Below are 19,117 nucleotides of genomic sequence, written 5' to 3'. Positions count from 1 at the left end.
ATCAGAATGTAAAGAGGGAAGAGACAGACTCATCAGAATGTAAAGAGGGAAGAGGCAGACTCGTCAGAATGTAAAGAGGGAAGAGACAGACTCATCAGAATGTAAAGAGGGAAGAGGCAGACTCGTCAGAATGTAAAGAGGGAAGAGACAGACTCATCAGAATGTAAAGAGGGAAGAGACAGACTCATCAGAATGTAAAGAGGGAAGAGACAGACTCATCAGAATGTAAAGAGGGAAGAGACAGACTCATCAGAATGTAAAGAGGGAAGAGACAGACTCATCAGAATGTAAAGAGGGAAGAGGCAGACTCATCAGAATGTAAAGAGGGAAGAGGCAGACTCATCAGAATGTAAAGAGGGAAGAGACAGACTCATCAGAAGGTAAAGAGGGAAGAGACAGACTCATCAGAATGTAAAGAGGGAAGAGACAGACTCATCAGAATGTAAAGAGGGAAGAGACAGACTCATCAGAATGTAAAGAGGGAAGAGACAGACTCATCAGAATGTAAAGAGGGAAGAGACAGACTCATCAGAATGTAAAGAGGGAAGAGACAGACTCATCAGAATGTAAAGAGGGAAGAGACAGACTCATCAGAATGTAAAGAGGGAAGAGACAGACTCATCAGAATGTAAAGAGGGAAGAGACAGACTCGTCAGAATGTAAAGAGGGAAGAGACAGACTCATCAGAAGGTAAAGAGGGAAGAGACAGACTCATCAGAAGGTAAAGAGGGAAGAGGCAGACTCATCAGAATGTAAAGAGGGAAGAGACAGACTCATCAGAAGGTAAAGAGGGAAGAGACAGACTCGTCAGAAGGTAAAGAGGGAAGAGACAGACTCATCAGAAGGTAAAGAGGGAAGAGGCAGACTCATCAGAATGTAAAGAGGGAAGAGACAGACTCATCAGAATGTAAAGAGGGAAGAGACAGACTCATCAGAATGTAAAGAGGGAAGAGGCAGACTCGTCAGAATGTAAAGAGGGAAGAGACAGACTCATCAGAAGGTAAAGAGGGAAGAGACAGACTCATCAGAATGTAAAGAGGGAAGAGGCAGACTCGTCAGAATGTAAAGAGGGAAGAGACAGACTCATCAGAATGTAAAGAGGGAAGAGGCAGACTCGTCAGAATGTAAAGAGGGAAGAGACAGACTCATCAGAATGTAAAGAGGGAAGAGACAGACTCATCAGAATGTAAAGAGGGAAGAGACAGACTCATCAGAATGTAAAGAGGGAAGAGACAGACTCATCAGAATGTAAAGAGGGAAGAGGCAGACTCATCAGAATGTAAAGAGGGAAGAGGCAGACTCATCAGAATGTAAAGAGGGAAGAGACAGACTCATCAGAAGGTAAAGAGGGAAGAGACAGACTCATCAGAATGTAAAGAGGGAAGAGACAGACTCATCAGAATGTAAAGAGGGAAGAGACAGACTCATCAGAATGTAAAGAGGGAAGAGACAGACTCATCAGAATGTAAAGAGGGAAGAGACAGACTCATCAGAATGTAAAGAGGGAAGAGACAGACTCATCAGAATGTAAAGAGGGAAGAGACAGACTCATCAGAATGTAAAGAGGGAAGAGACAGACTCATCAGAATGTAAAGAGGGAAGAGACAGACTCGTCAGAATGTAAAGAGGGAAGAGACAGACTCATCAGAAGGTAAAGAGGGAAGAGACAGACTCATCAGAAGGTAAAGAGGGAAGAGGCAGACTCATCAGAATGTAAAGAGGGAAGAGACAGACTCATCAGAAGGTAAAGAGGGAAGAGACAGACTCGTCAGAAGGTAAAGAGGGAAGAGACAGACTCATCAGAAGGTAAAGAGGGAAGAGGCAGACTCATCAGAATGTAAAGAGGGAAGAGACAGACTCATCAGAATGTAAAGAGGGAAGAGACAGACTCATCAGAATGTAAAGAGGGAAGAGGCAGACTCATCAGAATGTAAAGAGGGAAGAGACAGACTCATCAGAATGTAAAGAGGGAAGAGACAGACTCATCAGAATGTAAAGAGGGAAGAGACAGACTCATCAGAATGTAAAGAGGGAAGAGACAGACTCATCAGAATGTAAAGAGGGAAGAGGTAGACTCATCAGAATGTAAAGAGGGAAGAGACAGACTCATCAGAATGTAAAGAGGGAAGAGACAGACTCATCAGAAGGTAAAGAGGGAAGAGACAGACTCATCAGAATGTAAAGAGGGAAGAGACAGACTCGTCAGAATGTAAAGAGGGAAGAGGCAGACTCGTCAGAATGTAAAGAGGGAAGAGACAGACTCATCAGAATGTAAAGAGGGAAGAGACAGACTCGTCAGAATGTAAAGAGGGAAGAGGCAGACTCGTCAGAATGTAAAGAGGGAAGAGACAGACTCATCAGAATGTAAAGAGGGAAGAGACAGACTCATCAGAATGTAAAGAGGGAAGAGGCAGACTCATCAGAATGTAAAGAGGGAAGAGACAGACTCATCAGAAGGTAAAGAGGGAAGAGACAGACTCATCAGAATGTAAAGAGGGAAGAGACAGACTCATCAGAATGTAAAGAGGGAAGAGACAGACTCATCAGAATGTAAAGAGGGAAGAGACAGACTCATCAGAATGTAAAGAGGGAAGAGACAGACTCATCAGAATGTAAAGAGGGAAGAGACAGACTCATCAGAATGTAAAGAGGGAAGAGACAGACTCATCAGAATGTAAAGAGGGAAGAGACAGACTCATCAGAATGTAAAGAGGGAAGAGACAGACTCATCAGAATGTAAAGAGGGAAGAGACAGACTCATCAGAAGGTAAAGAGGGAAGAGACAGACTCATCAGAATGTAAAGAGGGAAGAGACAGACTCATCAGAATGTAAAGAGGGAAGAGACAGACTCATCAGAATGTAAAGAGGGAAGAGACAGACTCATCAGAAGGTAAAGAGGGAAGAGGCAGACTCATCAGAATGTAAAGAGGGAAGAGACAGACTCATCAGAAGGTAAAGAGGGAAGAGGCAGACTCATCAGAATGTAAAGAGGGAAGAGACAGACTCATCAGAATGTAAAGAGGGAAGAGACAGACTCATCAGAATGTAAAGAGGGAAGAGGCAGACTCATCAGAAGGTAAAGAGGGAAGAGGCAGACTCATCAGAAGGTAAAGAGGGAAGAGGCAGACTCATCAGAATGTAAAGAGGGAAGAGACAGACTCATCAGAATGTAAAGAGGGAAGAGACAGACTCATCAGAATGTAAAGAGGGAAGAGACAGACTCGTCAGAAGGTAAAGAGGGAAGAGACAGACTCATCAGAAGGTAAAGAGGGAAGAGGCAGACTCATCAGAATGTAAAGAGGGAAGAGACAGACTCATCAGAATGTAAAGAGGGAAGAGACAGACTCATCAGAAGGTAAAGAGGGAAGAGGCAGACTCATCAGAATGTAAAGAGGGAAGAGACAGACTCATCAGAATGTAAAGAGGGAAGAGACAGACTCATCAGAAGGTAAAGAGGGAAGAGGCAGACTCATCAGAATGTAAAGAGGGAAGAGACAGACTCATCAGAAGGTAAAGAGGGAAGAGGCAGACTCATCAGAAGGTAAAGAGGGAAGAGGCAGACTCATCAGAATGTAAAGAGGGAAGAGACAGACTCATCAGAAGGTAAAGAGGGAAGAGGCAGACTCATCAGAATGTAAAGAGGGAAGAGACAGACTCATCAGAATGTAAAGAGGGAAGAGACAGACTCATCAGAAGGTAAAGAGGGAAGAGGCAGACTCATCAGAATGTAAAGAGGGAAGAGACAGACTCATCAGAAGGTAAAGAGGGAAGAGACAGACTCATCAGAAGGTAAAGAGGGAAGAGACAGACTCATCAGAATGTAAAGAGGGAAGAGACAGACTCATCAGAAGGTAAAGAGGGAAGAGACAGACTCATCAGAATGTAAAGAGGGAAGAGACAGACTCGTCAGAATGTAAAGAGGGAAGAGGCAGACTCATCAGAATGTAAAGAGGGAAGAGACAGACTCATCAGAAGGTAAAGAGGGAAGAGACAGACTCGTCAGAATGTAAAGAGGGAAGAGGCAGACTCGTCAGAAGGTAAAGAGGGAAGAGACAGACTCATCAGAAGGTAAAGAGGGAAGAGGCAGACTCATCAGAATGTAAAGAGGGAAGAGACAGACTCATCAGAATGTAAAGAGGGAAGAGACAGACTCGTCAGAATGTAAAGAGGGAAGAGACAGACTCATCAGAATGTAAAGAGGGAAGAGACAGACTCATCAGAATGTAAAGAGGGAAGAGACAGACTCGTCAGAAGGTAAAGAGGGAAGAGACAGACTCATCAGAAGGTAAAGAGGGAAGAGACAGACTCATCAGAATGTAAAGAGGGAAGAGACAGACTCATCAGAATGTAAAGAGGGAAGAGACAGACTCATCAGAATGTAAAGAGGGAAGAGGCAGACTCATCAGAAGGTAAAGAGGGAAGAGACAGACTCATCAGAATGTAAAGAGGGAAGAGGCAGACTCATCAGAAGGTAAAGAGGGAAGAGGCAGACTCATCAGAATGTAAAGAGGGAAGAGGCAGACTCGTCAGAAGGTAAAGAGGGAAGAGACAGACTCATCAGAAGGTAAAGAGGGAAGAGACAGACTCATCAGAAGGTAAAGAGGGAAGAGGCAGACTCATCAGAATGTAAAGATGGAAGAGACAGACTCATCAGAATGTAAAGAGGGAAGAGACAGACTCATCAGAATGTAAAGAGGGAAGAGACAGACTCATCAGAATGTAAAGAGGGAAGAGGCAGACTCATCAGAATGTAAAGAGGGAAGAGACAGACTCATCAGAAGGTAAAGAGGGAAGAGGCAGACTCATCAGAATGTAAAGAGGGAAGAGACAGACTCATCAGAATGTAAAGAGGGAAGAGACAGACTCATCAGAATGTAAAGAGGGAAGAGACAGACTCATCAGAAGGTAAAGAGGGAAGAGGCAGACTCGTCAGAATGTAAAGAGGGAAGAGACAGACTCATCAGAATGTAAAGAGGGAAGAGACAGACTCGTCAGAAGGTAAAGAGGGAAGAGACAGACTCATCAGAAGGTAAAGAGGGAAGAGACAGACTCATCAGAATGTAAAGAGGGAAGAGGCAGACTCATCAGAATGTAAAGAGGGAAGAGGCAGACTCGTCAGAATGTAAAGAGGGAAGAGGCAGACTCATCAGAAGGTAAAGAGGGAAGAGGCAGACTCATCAGAATGTAAAGAGGGAAGAGGCAGACTCGTCAGAATGTAAAGAGGGAAGAGGCAGACTCATCAGAATGTAAAGAGGGAAGAGGCAGACTCATCAGAAGGTAAAGAGGGAAGAGACAGACTCATCAGAATGTAAAGAGGGAAGAGACAGACTCATCAGAATGTAAAGAGGGAAGAGACAGACTCATCAGAAGGTAAAGAGGGAAGAGGCAGACTCGTCAGAATGTAAAGAGGGAAGAGACAGACTCATCAGAATGTAAAGAGGGAAGAGACAGACTCATCAGAATGTAAAGAGGGAAGAGGCAGACTCGTCAGAATGTAAAGAGGGAAGAGACAGACTCGTCAGAATGTAAAGAGGGAAGAGACAGACTCATCAGAAGGTAAAGAGGGAAGAGACAGACTCATCAGAAGGTAAAGAGGGAAGAGGCAGACTCATCAGAATGTAAAGAGGGAAGAGACAGACTCATCAGAATGTAAAGAGGGAAGAGACAGACTAGTCAGAATGTAAAGAGGGAAGAGACAGACTCATCAGAAGGTAAAGAGGGAAGAGGCAGACTCGTCAGAATGTAAAGAGGGAAGAGACAGACTCATCAGAATGTAAAGAGGGAAGAGACAGACTCATCAGAAGGTAAAGAGGGAAGAGGCAGACTCGTCAGAATGTAAAGAGGGAAGAGACAGACTCGTCAGAATGTAAAGAGGGAAGAGACAGACTCATCAGAAGGTAAAGAGGGAAGAGACAGACTCATCAGAAGGTAAAGAGGGAAGAGGCAGACTCATCAGAATGTAAAGAGGGAAGAGACAGACTCATCAGAATGTAAAGAGGGAAGAGACAGACTAGTCAGAATGTAAAGAGGGAAGAGGCAGACTCATCAGAAGGTAAAGAGGGAAGAGACAGACTCATCAGAATGTAAAGAGGGAAGAGGCAGACTCGTCAGAATGTAAAGAGGGAAGAGGCAGACTCATCAGAAGGTAAAGAGGGAAGAGACAGACTCATCAGAATGTAAAGAGGGAAGAGACAGACTCATCAGAAGGTAAAGAGGGAAGAGACAGACTCATCAGAAGGTAAAGAGGGAAGAGGCAGACTCGTCAGAAGGTAAAGAGGGAAGAGGCAGACTAGTCAGAAGGTAAAGAGGGAAGAGGCAGACTCGTCAGAATGTAAAGAGGGAAGAGGCAGACTCATCAGAATGTAAAGAGGGAAGAGGCAGACTCGTCAGAATGTAAAGAGGGAAGAGGCAGACTCATCAGAATGTAAAGAGGGAAGAGGCAGACTCATCAGAATGTAAAGAGGGAAGAGACAGACTCGTCAGAATGTAAAGAGGGAAGAGGCAGACTCGTCAGAATGTAAAGAGGGAAGAGACAGACTCATCAGAAGGTAAAGAGGGAAGAGACAGACTCATCAGAAGGTAAAGAGGGAAGAGACAGACTCATCAGAATGTAAAGAGGGAAGAGACAGACTCATCAGAATGTAAAGAGGGAAGAGACAGACTCATCAGAATGTAAAGAGGGAAGAGACAGACTCGTCAGAATGTAAAGAGGGAAGAGGCAGACTCGTCAGAATGTAAAGAGGGAAGAGACAGACTCATCAGAATGTAAAGAGGGAAGAGGCAGACTCATCAGAAGGTAAAGAGGGAAGAGACAGACTCATCAGAATGTAAAGAGGGAAGAGGCAGACTCGTCAGAATGTAAAGAGGGAAGAGACAGACTCGTCAGAATGTAAAGAGGGAAGAGACAGACTCGTCAGAATGTAAAGAGGGAAGAGACAGACTCATCAGAATGTAAAGAGGGAAGAGACAGACTTATTAGAAGGTGAAGAGGGAAGAGACAGACTTATTAGAAGGTGAAGAGACAGACTTATTAGAAGGTGAAGAGGGAAGAGACAGACTTATTAGAAGGTGAAGAGGGAAGAGACAGACTTATTAGAAGGTGAAGAGAGACTTATTAGAAGGTGAAGAGGGAAGAGACAGACTCATCAGAATGTAAAGAGGGAAGAGACAGACTCATCAGAATGTAAAGAGGGAAGAGACAGACTCATCAGAATGTAAAGAGGGAAGAGACAGACTTATTAGAAGGTGAAGAGGGAAGAGACAGACTTATTAGAAGGTGAAGAGGGAAGAGACAGACTTATTAGAAGGTGAAGAGGGAAGAGACAGACTTATTAGAAGGTGAAGAGGGAAGAGACAGACTTATTAGAAGGTGAAGAGACAGACTTATTAGAAGGTGAAGAGGGAAGAGACAGACTTATTAGAAGGTGAAGAGGGAAGAGACAGACTTATTAGAAGGTGAAGAGAGACTTATTAGAAGGTGAAGAGGGAAGAGACAGACTTATTAGAAGGTGAAGAGGGAAGAGACAGACTTATTAGAAGGTGAAGAGAGACTTATTAGAAGGTGAAGAGGGAAGAGACAGACTTATTAGAAGGTGAAGAGGGAAGAGACAGACTTATTAGAAGGTGAAGAGGGAAGAGACAGACTTATTAGAAGGTGAAGAGGGAAGAGACAGACTTATTAGAAGGTGAAGAGGGAAGAGACAGACTTATTAGAAGGTGAAGAGACCGACTCATCGGAGGGCAGAGGCCGACTCATCGGAGGGCAGAGGCCGACTCATCGGAGGGCAGAGGCCGACTCATCGGAGGGCAGAGGCCGACTCATCGGAGGGCAGAGGCCGACTCATCGGAGGGCAGAGGCCGACTCATCGGAGGGCAGAGGCCGACTCATCGGAGGGCAGAGGCCGGAGGGAGAATAGGGCATAAATACACTAATCGGAAGGTGAACAGTGTAGAAGAATTTATTGAAAGGGAGGTAAATAGTTAGAGAAAGGATCATCAGAGAGTGAGAAAGGGATCAAGGCAGACGAAGAGACACAGACTCATTAAGGTGTGTGTGTGGGGGCGGAAGGTAGACTGATGTTGCTGTGTTTAGAAGTTTCTGTGCAGGTATTTAATGGATACTGGTGCCAAGGGGGTGGGTTGCCGTGCATGGGAAAGGGCCCCAAAGTAGCAGCAGTTAAATCTGCACATGGGCAGTAGAGTAACATCCACAAAGCTGTGGTCAAGGTGGAGTTACTATCGAATAATGTTTTTTAACTAACTCGATCTCTTTATGACAAATAATAAATACAACGATGTGGATTCTGGGAAAGGACGGTTTTCAGTAAACAGTGCTAGAGCCAAGCGAACATATCACCTGACCCTTCCCGCATGATCCAGTAAAATGGTGCTTACGGCTAATTTCAGGAGACGCTCAATGATTCTGGAGTAATCCATGTCCTGACAAAGAGGAAACGTTGAATTGTGAGATAGCTACGTGACTGCGCATGTATTTACATTCAAATCACAGACACATCCTCACTGCAAATCACTGCATTCCCACAGACAGCAGGAATTTCACACCAGTCACACTGCATTCCCACAGACAGCAGGAATTTGACACCAGTCACACTGCATTCCCACAGACAGCAGGAATTTCACACCAGTCACACTGCATTCCCACAGACAGCAGGAATTTCACACCAGTCACACTGCATTCCCACAGACAGCAGGAATTTCACACCAGTCACACTGCATTCCCACAGACAGCAGGAATTTCACACCAGTCACACTGCATTCATACAGACAGCAGGAATTTCCCACCAGTCACACTGCATTCCCACAGACAGCAGGAATTTGACACCAGTCACACTGCATTCCCACAGACAGCAGGAATTTGACACCAGTCACACTGCATTCCCACAGACAGCAGGAATTTGACACCAGTCACACTGCATTCCCACAGACAGCAGGAATTTCACACCAGTCACACTGCATTCCCACAGACAGCAGGAATTTCACACCAGTCACACTGCATTCCCACAGACAGCAGGAATTTGACACCAGTCACACTGCATTCCCACAGACAGCAGGAATTTGACACCAGTCACACTGCATTCCCACAGACAGCAGGAATTTGACACCAGTCACACTGCATTCCCACAGACAGCAGGAATTTGACACCAGTCACACTGCATTCCCACAGACAGCAGGAATTTGACACCAGTCACACTGCATTCCCACAGACAGCAGGAATTTCACACCGGTCACACTGCATTCCCACAGACAGCAGGAATTTCACACCAGTCACACTGCATTCCCACAGACAGCAGGAATTTCATACCAGTCACACTGCATTCCCACAGACAGCAGGAATTTCACACCAGTCACACTGCATTCATACAGACAGCAGGAATTTCACACCAGTCACACTGCATTCCCACAGACAGCAGGAATTTCACACCAGTCACACTGCATTCATACAGACAGCAGGAATTTCACACCAGTCACACTGCATTCCCACAGACAGCAGGAATTTCACACCAGTCACACTGCATTCCCACAGACAGCAGGAATTTCACACCAGTCACACTGCATTCCCACAGACAGCAGGAATTTCACACCAGTCACACTGCATTCCCACAGACAGCAGGAATTTCACACGTCACACTGCATTCATACAGACAGCAGGAATTTCACACCAGTCACACTGCATTCCCACAGACAGCAGGAATTTCACACCAGTCACACTGCATTCATTGGAGAGACCGTCACACTACATTCATTGGAAGGAGCTGAACTGAGAGACAGTCACACTGCATTCACTGGAAGGGAGCTGAACTGAGAGACAGTCACACTGCATTCATTGGAAGGAGCTGAACTGAGAGACAGTCACACTGCATTTATTGGAAGGGAGCTGAACTGAGAGACAGTCACACTGCATTCACTAGAAGGGAGCTGAACTGAGACAGTCACACTGCATTTATTGGAAGGGAGCTGAACTGAGACAGTCACACTGCATTCATTGGAAGGGGCTGAACTGAGAGACAGTCACACTACATTCATTGGAAGGGAGCTGAACTGAGAGACAGTCACACTGCATTCATTGGAAGGGGCTGAACTGAGAGACAGTCACACTGCATTTATTGGAAGGATCTGAACTGAGAGACAGTCACACTGCATTTATTGGAAGGATCTGAACTGAGAGACAGTCACACTGCATTTATTGGAAGGAGCTGAACTGAGAGACAGTCACACTGCATTTATTGGAAGGAGCTGAACTGAGAGACAGTCACACTGCATTCATTGGAAGGGGCTGAACTGAGAGACAGTCACACTGCATTCATTGGAAGGGAGCTGAACTGAGAGACAGTCACACTGCATTCATTGGAAGGGAGCTGAACTGAGAGACAGTCACACTGCATTCATTGGAAGGAGCTGAACTGAGAGACAGTCACACTGCATTTATTGGAAGGATCTGAACTGAGAGACAGTCACACTGCATTCACTAGAAGGGAGCTGAACTGAGAGACACGTATTCCACTTCTATACACACTGCATGTTCTGCTCTTACCCGGAAGGGCTTCATGGAGTTCTGTATCGCTGGAACCAGCCACTGAAACAGACAGACAGGGTTTCTACACATAGAAAGGACCGGAGGATATGGATAGTGCCAGATACAAATCACTGGTACAGCAAAAACTTTTCCTGAGACACTCAGAGCGTCAGGGAATGGAGGTCAGTGTGTAAGTACAGAGAATGGAATAAAGGTCAGTGTGGGGGAATGGTGGTCAGTGTGTGAGCAAAGTGTGGGGGAATGGAGGTCAGTGTGAGAGTAAAGTGTGGGGGAATGGAGGTCAGTGTGAGAGTAAAGTGTGGGGGAATGGAGGTCAGTGTGTGAGTAAAGTGTGGGGGAATGGAGGTCAGTGTGAGAGTAAAGTGTGGGGGAATGGAGGTCAGTGTGTGAGCAAAGTGTGGGGGAATGGAGGTCAGTGTGTGAGTAAAGTGTGGGGGAATGGAGGTCAGTGTGTGAGTAAAGTGTGGGGGAATGGAGGTCAGTGTGAGAGTAAAGTGTGGGGGAATGGAGGTCAGTGTGTGAGCAAAGTGTGGGGGAATGGAGGTCAGTGTGTGAGTAAAGTGTGGGGGAATGGAGGTCAGTGTGAGAGTAAAGTGTGGGGGAATGGTGGTCAGTGTGTGAGCAAAGTGTGGGGGAATGGAGGTCAGTGTGTGAGTAAAGTGTGGGGGAATGGAGGTCAGTGTGAGAGTAAAGTGTGGGGGAATGGAGGTCAGTGTGTGAGCAAAGTGTGGGGGAATGGAGGTCAGTGTGTGAGTAAAGTGTGGGGGAATGGAGGTCAGTGTGTGAGTAAAGTGTGGGGGAATGGAGGTCAGTGTGAGAGTAAAGTGTGGGGGAATGGTGGTCAGTGTGTGAGCAAAGTGTGGGGGAATGGAGGTCAGTGTGTGAGTAAAGTGTGGGGGAATGGAGGTCAGTGTGAGAGTAAAGTGTGGGGGAATGGAGGTCAGTGTGAGAGTAAAGTGTGGGGGACTGGAGGTCAGTGTGTGAGTAAAGTGTGGGGGAATGGAGGTCAGTGTGAGAGTAAAGTGTGGGGGAATGAAGGTCAGTGTGAGAGTAAAGTGTGGGGGAATGGAGGTCAGTGTGTGAGTAAAGTGTGGGGGAATGGAGGTCAGTGTGTGAGTAAAGTGTGGGGGAATGGAGGTCAGTGTGTGAGTAAAGTGTGGGGGAATGGAGGTCAGTGTGTGAGTAAAGTGTGGGGGACTGGAGGTCAGTGTGTGAGTAAAGTGTGGGGGACTGGAGGTCAGTGTGTGAGTAAAGTGTGGGGGGTGAAGGTCAGTGTGAGAGTAAAGTGTGGGGGAATGGAGGTCAGTGTGAGAGTAAAGTGTGGGGGAATGGAGGTCAGTGTGAGAGTAAAGTGTGGGGGAATGGAGGTCAGTGTGAGAGTAAAGTGTGGGGGAATGGAGGTCAGTGTGTGAGTAAAGTGTGGGGGAATGGAGGTCAGTGTGTGAGTAAAGTGTGGGGGAATGAAGGTCAGTGTGAGAGTAAAGTGTGGGGGAATGGAGGTCAGTGTGTGAGCAAAGTGTGGGGGAATGAAGGTCAGTGTGTGAGTAAAGTGTGGGGGAATGGAGGTCAGTGTGTGAGTAAAGTGTGGGGGAATGGAGGTCAGTGTGTGAGTAAAGTGTGGGGGACTGGAGGTCAGTGTGTGAGTAAAGTGTGGGGGGTGAAGGTCAGTGTGAGAGTAAAGTGTGGGGGAATGGAGGTCAGTGTGTGAGTAAAGTGTGGGGGAATGGAGGTCAGTGTGAGAGTAAAGTGTGGGGGAATGGAGGTCAGTGTGAGAGTAAAGTGTGGGGGAATGGAGGTCAGTGTGTGAGTAAAGTGTGGGGGAATGGAGGTCAGTGTGTGAGTAAAGTGTGGGGGAATGAAGGTCAGTGTGAGAGTAAAGTGTGGGGGAATGGAGGTCAGTGTGTGAGCAAAGTGTGGGGGAATGGAGGTCAGTGTGAGAGTAAAGTGTGGGGGAATGGAGGTCAGTGTGAGAGTAAAGTGTGGGGGAATGAAGGTCAGTGTGAGAGTAAAGTGTGGGGGACTGGAGGTCAGTGTGAGAGTAAAGTGTGGGGGACTGGAGGTCAGTGTGAGAGTAAAGTGTGGGGGAATGGAGGTCAGTGTGAGAGTAAAGTGTGGGGGAATGGAGGTCAGTGTGTGAGTAAAGTGTGGGGGAATGGAGGTCAGTGTGAGAGTAAAGTGTGGGGGACTGGAGGTCAGTGTGAGAGTAAAGTGTGGGGGACTGGAGGTCAGTGTGAGAGTAAAGTGTGGGGGAATGGAGGTCAGTGTGTGAGTAAAGTGTGGGGGAATGGAGGTCAGTGTGAGAGTAAAGTGTGGGGGAATGGAGGTAAGTGTGAGAGTAATGTGTGGGGGAATGGAGGTCAGTGTGTGAGTAAAGTGTGGGGGAATGGAGGTCAGTGTGTGAGTAAAGTGTGGGGGACTGGAGGTCAGTGTGAGAGTAAAGTGTGGGGGAATGGAGGTCAGTGTGTGAGTAAAGTGTGGGGGAATGGAGGTCAGTGTGAGAGTAAAGTGTGGGGTAATGGAGGTAAGTGTGAGAGTAATGTGTGGGGGAATGGAGGTCAGTGTGTGAGTAAAGTGTGGGGGACTGGAGGTCAGTGTGAGAGTAAAGTGTGGGGGAATGGAGGTCAGTGTGTGAGTAAAGTGTGGGGGACTGGAGGTCAGTGTGAGAGTAAAGTGTGGGGGAATGGAGGTCAGTGTGTGAGTAAAGTGTGGGGGAATGGAGGTCAGTGTGTGAGTAAAGTGTGGGGGAATGGAGGTCAGTGTGTGAGTAAAGTGTGGGGGAATGGAGGTCAGTGTGTGAGTAAAGTGTGGGGGAATGGAGGTCAGTGTGTGAGTAAAGTGTGGGGGAATGGAGGTCAGTGTGAGCGGGAATGGAGGTCAGGATAGAGGCAAAGTATTGTGGGATGGAAGTCAAATCTAAGGTGGGAAAAAATAGGTATTGGAATCTCACCTGCTGGATTAAGCCGACAAGTAACTGCATGAGAAATAACTGAAAAATAGATAAATTGATAGAAATTACAACAGAAACAAGCAGAATATGTCACAGTGCATTAGGAGGACGTCAGTATCAGTATAATTTAGGTATAGATAATGTAGTGTTGGTGTGTGGTGTCAGTCTAGCTGTATAATGAAGGTATAGATAATGTAGTGTTGGTGTGTGGTGTCAGTCCAGCTGTATAATGAAGGTATAGAAGGTGTGTGGTGTCAGTCCAGCTGTATAATGAATGTATAGATAATGTAGTGTTGGTGTGTGGTATCAGTCTAGCTGTATAATGAATGTATAGATAATGTAGTGTTGGTGTGTGGTGTCAGTCTAGCTGTATAATGAAGGTATAGATAATGTAGTGTTGGTGTGTGGTATCAGTCTAGCTGTATAATGAAGGTATAGATAATGTAGTGTTGGTGTGTGGTGTCAGTCCAGCTGTATAATGAATGTATAGATAATGTAGTGTTGGTGTGTGGTATCAGTCTAGCTGTATAATGAATGTATAGATAATGTAGTGTTGGTGTGTGGTGTCAGTCTAGCTGTATAATGAAGGTATAGATAATGTAGTGTTGGTGTGTGGTATCAGTCTAGCTGTATAATGAAGGTATAGATAATGTAGTGTTGGTGTGTGGTGTCAGTCCAGCTGTATAATGAAGGTATAGATAATGTAGTGTTGGTGTGTGGTATCAGTCTAGCTGTATAATGAAGGTATAGATAATGTAGTGTTGGTGTGTGGTGTCAGTCTAGCTGTATAATGAAGGTATAGATAATGTAGTGTTAGTTTGTGGTGTCAGTCTAGCTGTATAATGAAGGTATAGATAATGTAGTGTTGGTGTGTGGTATCAGTCTAGCTGTATAATGAAGGTATAGATAATGTAGTGTTGGTGTGTGGTGTCAGTCTAGCTGTATAATGAAGGTATAGATAATGTAGTGTTGGTGTGTGGTATCAGTCTAGCTGTATAATGAAGGTATAGATAATGTAGTGTTGGTGTGTGGTGTCAGTCCAGCTGTATAATGAATGTATAGATAATGTAGTGTTAGTTTGTGGTGTCAGTCTAGCTGTATAATGAAGGTATAGATAATGTAGTGTTGGTGTGTGGTATCAGTCTAGCTGTATAATGAAGGTATAGATAATGTAGTGTTGGTGTGTGGTGTCAGTCTAGCTGTATAATGAAGGTATAGATAATGTAGTGTTAGTTTGTGGTGTCAGTCTAGCGGTATAATGAAGGTATAGATAATGTAGTGTTGGTGTGTGGTGTCAGTCTAGCTGTATAATGAAGGTATAGATAATGTAGTGTTGGTGTGTGGTGTCAGTCTAGCTGTATAATGAAGGTATAGATAATGTAGTGTTGGTGTGTGGTGTCAGTCTAGCTGTATAATGAAGGTATAGATAATGTAGTGTTGGTGTGTGGTATCAGTCTAGCTGTATAATGAAGGTATAGATAATGTAGTGTTGGTGTGTGGTGTCAGTCCAGCTGTATAATGAATGTATAGATAATGTAGTGTTAGTTTGTGGTGTCAGTCTAGCTGTATAATGAAGGTATAGATAATGTAGTGTTGGTGTGTGGTGTCAGTCTAGCTGTATAATGAAGGTATAGATAATGTAGTGTTGGTGTGTGGTATCAGTCTAGCTGTATAATGAAGGTATAGATAATGTAGTGTTAGTTTGTGGTGTCAGTCTAGCTGTATAATGAAGGTATAGATAATGTAGTGTTGGTGTGTGGTATCAGTCTAGCTGTATAATGAAGGTATAGATAATGTAGTGTTAGTTTGTGGTGTCAGTCTAGCTGTATAATGAAGGTATAGATAATGTAGTGTTGGTGTGTGGTGTCAGTCTAGCTGTATAATGAAAGTATAGATAATTTAGTGTTGCTGTGTGGTGTGAGTCCAGCTGTATAATGAAGGTATAGAAGGTGTGTGGTGTCAGTCTAGCTGTATAATGAAGGTATAGATAATGTAGTGTTGGTGTGTGGTATCAGTCTAGCTGTATAATGAAGGTATAGATAATGTAGTGTTGGTGTGTGGTGTCAGTCTAGCTGTATAATGAATGTATAGATAATGTAGTGTTAGTTTGTGGTGTCAGTCTAGCTGTATAATGAAGGTATAGATAATGTAGTGTTGGTGTGTGGTGTCAGTCTAGCTGTATAATGAAAGTATAGATAATTTAGTGTTGCTGTGTGGTGTGAGTCCAGCTGTATAATGAAGGTATAGAAGGTGTGTGGTGTCAGTCTAGCTGTATAATGAAGGTATAGATAATGTAGTGTTGGTGTGTGGTATCAGTCTAGCTGTATAATGAAGGTATAGATAATGTAGTGTTGGTGTGTGGTGTCAGTCCAGCTGTATAATGAAGGTATAGATAATGTAGTGTTGGTGTGTGGTGTCAGTCCAGCTGTATAATGAAGGTATAGATAATGTAGTGTTGGTGTATGGTGTCAGTCTAGCTGTAGAATGAAGGTATAGATGATGTAGTGAGGGTATGTGGTGTCAGTCTAGCTGTATAATGAAGGTATAGAAGGTGTGTGGTGTCAGTCTAGCTGTATAATGAAGGTATAGATAATGTACTGAGGGTGTGTGGTGTCAGTCTAGCTGTATAATGAAGGTATAGATAATGTGGTGTTGGTGTGTGGTATCAGTCTAGCCGTATAATGAAGGTATAGAAGGTGTGTGGTGTCAGTCTAGCTGTATAATGAAGGTATAGATAATGTACTGAGGGTGTGTGGTGTCAGTCCAGCTGTATAATGAAGGTATAGATGATGTAGTGAGGGTGTGTGGTGTCAGTCCAGCTGTATAATGAAGGTATAGATGATGTAGTGATGTGGTGTCAGTCTAGCTGTATAATGAAGGTATATGGTGTCAGTCTAGCTGTATAATGAAGGTATAGATAATGTAGTGTTGGTGTGTGGCATCAGTCTAGCTGTATAATGAAGGTATAGATGATGTAGTGAGGGTGTGTGGTGTCAGTCTAGCTGTATAATGAAGGTATAGAAGGTGTGTGGTGTCAGTCTAACTATATAATGAAGGTATAGATAATGTAGTGTTGGTGTGTGGTGTAAGTCCAGCTGTATAATGAAGGTATAGATAATGTAGTGTTGGTGTGTGGTGTCAGTCTAGCTGTATAATGAAGGTATAGATAATGTACTGAGGGTGTGTGGTGTCAGTCTAGCTGTATAAAGAAGGTATAGATAATGTAGTGTTGGTGTGTGGTGTCAGTCTAGCTGTATAATGAAGGTATATGGTGTCAGTCTAGCTGTATAAAGAAGGTATAGATAATGTAGTGTTGGTGTGTGGAATCAGTCTAGCTGTATAATGAAGGTATAGATAATGTAGTGTTGGTGTGTGGTGTCAGTCCAGCTGTATAATGTAGTGTTGGTGTGTGGTGTCAGTCTAGCTGTATAATGAAGGTATAGATAATGTAGTGTTGGTGTGTGGTGTCAGTCTAGCTGTATAATGAAGGTATAGATAATGTAGTGTTGGTGTGTGGTATCAGTCCAGCTGTATAATGAATGTATAGATAATGTAGTGTTGGTGTGTGGTATCAGTCTAGCTGTATAATGAATGTATAGATAATGTAGTGTTGGTGTGTGGTGTCAGTCTAGCTGTATAATGAAGGTATAGATAATGTAGTGTTGGTGTGTGGTATCAGTCTAGCTGTATAATGAAGGTATAGATAATGTAGTGTTGGTGTGTGGTGTCAGTCCAGCTGTATAATGAATGTATAGATAATGTAGTGTTGGTGTGTGGTATCAGTCTAGCTGTATAATGAATGTATAGATAATGTAGTGTTGGTGTGTGGTGTCAGTCTAGCTGTATAATGAAGGTATAGATAATGTAGTGTTGGTGTGTGGTATCAGTCTAGCTGTATAATGAAGGTATAGATAATGTAGTGTTGGTGTGTGGTGTCAGTCCAGCTGTATAATGAAGGTATAGATAATGTAGTGTTGGTGTGTGGTATCAGTCTAGCTGTATAATGAAGGTATAGATAATGTAGTGTTGGTGTGTGGTGTCAGTCTAGCTGTATAATGAAGGTATAGATAATGTAGTGTTAGTTTGTGGTGTCAGTCTAGCTGTATAATGAAGGTATAGATAATGTAGTGTTGGTGTGTGGTATCAGTCTAGCTGTATAATGAAGGTATAGATAATGTAGTGTTGGTGTGTGGTGTCAGTCTAGCTGTATAATGAAGGTATAGATAATGTAGTGTTGGTGTGTGGTATCAGTCTAGCTGTATAATGAAGGTATAGATAATGTAGTGTTGGTGTGTGGTGTCAGTCCAGCTGTATAATGAATGTATAGATAATGTAGTGTTAGTTTGTGGTGTCAGTCTAGCTGTATAATGAAGGTATAGATAATGTAGTGTTGGTGTGTGGTATCAGTCTAGCTGTATAATGAAGGTATAGATAATGTAGTGTTGGTGTGTGGTGTCAGTCTAGCTGTATAATGAAGGTATAGATAATGTAGTGTTAGTTTGTGGTGTCAGTCTAGCGGTATAATGAAGGTATAGATAATGTAGTGTTGGTGTGTGGTGTCAGTCTAGCTGTATAATGAAGGTATAGATAATGTAGTGTTGGTGTGTGGTGTCAGTCTAGCTGTATAATGAAGGTATAGATATGTAGTGTTGGTGTGTGGTGTCAGTCTAGCTGTATAATGAAGGTATAGATAATGTAGTGTTGGTGTGTGGTATCAGTCTAGCTGTATAATGAAGGTATAGATAATGTAGTGTTGGTGTGTGGTGTCAGTCCAGCTGTATAATGAATGTATAGATAATGTAGTGTTGGTGTGTGGTATCAGTCTAGCTGTATAATGAATGTATAGATAATGTAGTGTTGGTGTGTGGTGTCAGTCTAGCTGTATAATGAAGGTATAGATAATGTAGTGTTGGTGTGTGGTATCAGTCTAGCTGTATAATGAAGGTATAGATAATGTAGTGTTGGTGTGTGGTATCAGTCTAGCTGTATAATGAAGGTATAGATAATGTAGTGTTGGTGTGTGGTGTCAGTCTAGCTGTATAATGAAGGTATAGATAATGTAGTGTTAGTTTGTGGTGTCAGTCTAGCTGTATAATGAAGGTATAGATAATGTAGTGTTGGTGTGTGGTATCAGTCTAGCTGTATAATGAAGGTATAGATAATGTAGTGTTGGTGTGTGGTGTCAGTCTAGCTGTATAATGAAGGTATAGATAATGTAGTGTTGGTGTGTGGTATCAGTCTAGCTGTATAATGAAGGTATAGATAATGTAGTGTTGGTGTGTGGTGTCAGTCTAGCTGTATAATGAAGGTATAGATAATGTAGTGTTAGTTTGTGGTGTCAGTCTAGCGGTATAATGAAGGTATAGATAATGTAGTGTTGGTGTGTGGTGTCAGTCTAGCTGTATAATGAAGGTATAGATAATGTAGTGTTGGTGTGTGGTGTCAGTCTAGCTGTATAATGAAGGTATAGATAATGTAGTGTTGGTGTGTGGTGTCAGTCTAGCTGTATAATGAAGGTATAGATAATGTAGTGTTGGTGTGTGGTATCAGTCTAGCTGTATAATGAAGGTATAGATAATGTAGTGTTGGTGTGTGGTGTCAGTCCAGCTGTATA

The 19,117-nt window shown here is 44.0% G+C and overlaps 1 protein-coding gene across 2 annotated transcripts in view; it reads right to left on the bottom strand.

Moving 5' to 3' along the window:
• Positions 1-19,117, bottom strand: part of DGAT1 (diacylglycerol O-acyltransferase 1) — a 239,784-nt gene that overhangs the window by 16,590 nt on the left and 204,077 nt on the right. For both annotated transcript variants that reach the window (XM_063450910.1, XM_063450909.1), the window contains exons 10-12: positions 13,504-13,542; positions 10,554-10,595; positions 8,396-8,440 (exon numbers count right to left, since the gene is read on the bottom strand). In XM_063450910.1, coding sequence (XP_063306980.1) covers positions 8,396-8,440; positions 10,554-10,595; positions 13,504-13,542 — 126 coding nt within the window. The remainder of the gene's footprint in view (positions 1-8,395; positions 8,441-10,553; positions 10,596-13,503; positions 13,543-19,117) is intronic.

Source organism: Pelobates fuscus, chromosome 4, assembly GCF_036172605.1.
Source record: "Pelobates fuscus isolate aPelFus1 chromosome 4, aPelFus1.pri, whole genome shotgun sequence".
NCBI classification, from domain to species: domain Eukaryota; kingdom Metazoa; phylum Chordata; class Amphibia; order Anura; family Pelobatidae; genus Pelobates; species Pelobates fuscus.
The sequence above is the reverse complement of the archived record's forward strand: the minus strand, read 5'-3'. Positions and strand labels throughout refer to the sequence as shown.